We start from the raw sequence: 2,041 nt of genomic DNA on the forward strand, positions 1-2,041 counted from the left end.
ACGTATCTTATCATTTTATTCTTCAATACATGCATTGAAGTGTTGGAGAAGTACTATATATATATGTTCAGTTTTAAGAAATTTAATTTATTTAGAAGAGATTAATAAATTCATATGAATATTGTTGGTTTCATGTAGTCCCAACTAATTGGACAAGCCCTAGTTGTTGTTTCTAGTAAATAAATTGAATTATCTAAATTAATTTAAAATTCTATTTATATACTGTAGTAAAATTAGTCATTAAAATTAATTATCAATATATTTGTTTATAAATACATAAGTGATTTAATTTATCTTTAATGTGTATTTATATTCTAATATATATTTTATATTAGTAATGTTTTTAATGACTAATTTTAATGTATACATAACATAGTCGAAATTAATTTATGGTTTAATTTTCTAGTAATTGTATGGACTAAGTTCTTTATTAAGCACTAATGCTCCAAAATTAAACCAAAATCCTTTGTAAAGGGTTTAGTTAAACATGTTATAAGAAAAGTAATATTTTGATTAATTTTTTCCCATCTAATTTTGGATGCCTATTATTAAATTTGGTCTAAAGGTATCTGGAAAAGTGAGTTATAATGGGCATGAAATGAATGAGTTTGTACCTCAAAGAACTGCTGCATATATTAGTCAATATGATGTTCATATTGGAGAAATGACTGTTAGAGAAACGTTGACTTTCTCAGCAAGGTGCCAAGGAGTTGGATCCCGTTATGGTTAGTTAATTTTAATTTGTAACCCGTTGTTTGTTTCTTCATCACATTAATTTTGTAGGGAGCTACTAAAAAAAATACCAAAAATATCTTTTTATAAAGATGTTTTATATAAAAGTGTAATTTATTTATTTAGTCACATTTTAAATAAAAACAACACTTTCACAATATATAAAATTTAACCCTACAATTCATCATCCAAAAATTAAAAAGAAGAATTTTCACATGAAGATAATTATAAAATCTTCATTGAAGTATCTACCAATTTTTTAACTACTTGTGTTTACTAAGTGTTTTGCAATAATAGAAAATACAGAAATAAAAACGAAAATAAGATTAAAAAATATGTCTTTATTTCTATTTTATTATCTCCAATTTTTAGGGTAAAAAAAAAGGACAAATTTAATTTCAAAATAAAAACATTTTATTTTTTTCTTTTTTTATTTTTCTTTTTTTTCATGTCATTCTCTAAATATATTTTTATTTTTCAATATCTTTGTATTAATTGTGGTTAAAAAAATAATATATAATTGGTTGTAACTTTTTGTGATCCACATTTGATAGACTTGCTATCTGAGTTGTCTAGAAGAGAGAAAGAAGCAAAGATTAAACCTGATGTTGATATTGATGTTTACATGAAGGTAAGAAAGAATCTATTACATAAAAAGAAATTTTTATATGAAATTAATGGATATAACATATACTTGGCATTTGGTTCTTCTAATAAACTAGGCAACTGCAACCGGAGGACACGAGGCAAGCTTAGTAACAGATTATGTACTAAAGGTAATAAGTAATAACACTAGAAATAGGAAAAGTTAAAAAAATTTGATGATTGGTTTGTTTGTGAAATTGTTTTTGTTTTACTATTCTAAAATAAAGGTAAATAATATTTTTTTTTTACCTTTTTTTATCTTAATAAAATGTAAAAAATTGAAAATAAAAATATAAATAAAATTTTCAATCCCGTTGTGTATAACAAATAATGTATTTTTGACACTAGTGTTTTTTAACAATTTAGTAATATTAGAGATTTAAAAAAAAATCAGAACCGGTCTTATTTAGTATTTATTAATTATAATAATAATTAATGCGATTATTTTTGGCTAATTTATCTATTTTTATTATATAAAAGTTGATATCAGCTTCTTATAGAATAAGTTTAAGTCATATTTCTCTTCTAATGATGCCACATCAGCAATTTTGATGATTTGACAAAACTTAAAAATCAACCAATCATCTTTTAGCAAAACATTTTAAAAAAATTACAAGAAAAAACTCTGATTTATTATTATTCATTAAAACATATATTATTAATT

The 2,041-nt window shown here is 22.5% G+C and overlaps 1 protein-coding gene across 1 annotated transcript in view; it reads left to right on the forward strand.

Moving 5' to 3' along the window:
- Positions 1–2,041, forward strand: part of LOC107628106 (pleiotropic drug resistance protein 1-like) — a 17,369-nt gene that overhangs the window by 1,699 nt on the left and 13,629 nt on the right. Inside the window, exons 4-6 of the mRNA XM_016330916.2 lie at positions 566–725; positions 1,287–1,363; positions 1,455–1,508. Of these exons, the coding sequence (XP_016186402.1) occupies positions 566–725; positions 1,287–1,363; positions 1,455–1,508 (291 nt within the window). The remainder of the gene's footprint in view (positions 1–565; positions 726–1,286; positions 1,364–1,454; positions 1,509–2,041) is intronic.

The sequence above is a fragment of the Arachis ipaensis genome, chromosome B02, assembly GCF_000816755.2.
Source record: "Arachis ipaensis cultivar K30076 chromosome B02, Araip1.1, whole genome shotgun sequence".
NCBI lineage: Eukaryota > Viridiplantae > Streptophyta > Magnoliopsida > Fabales > Fabaceae > Arachis > Arachis ipaensis.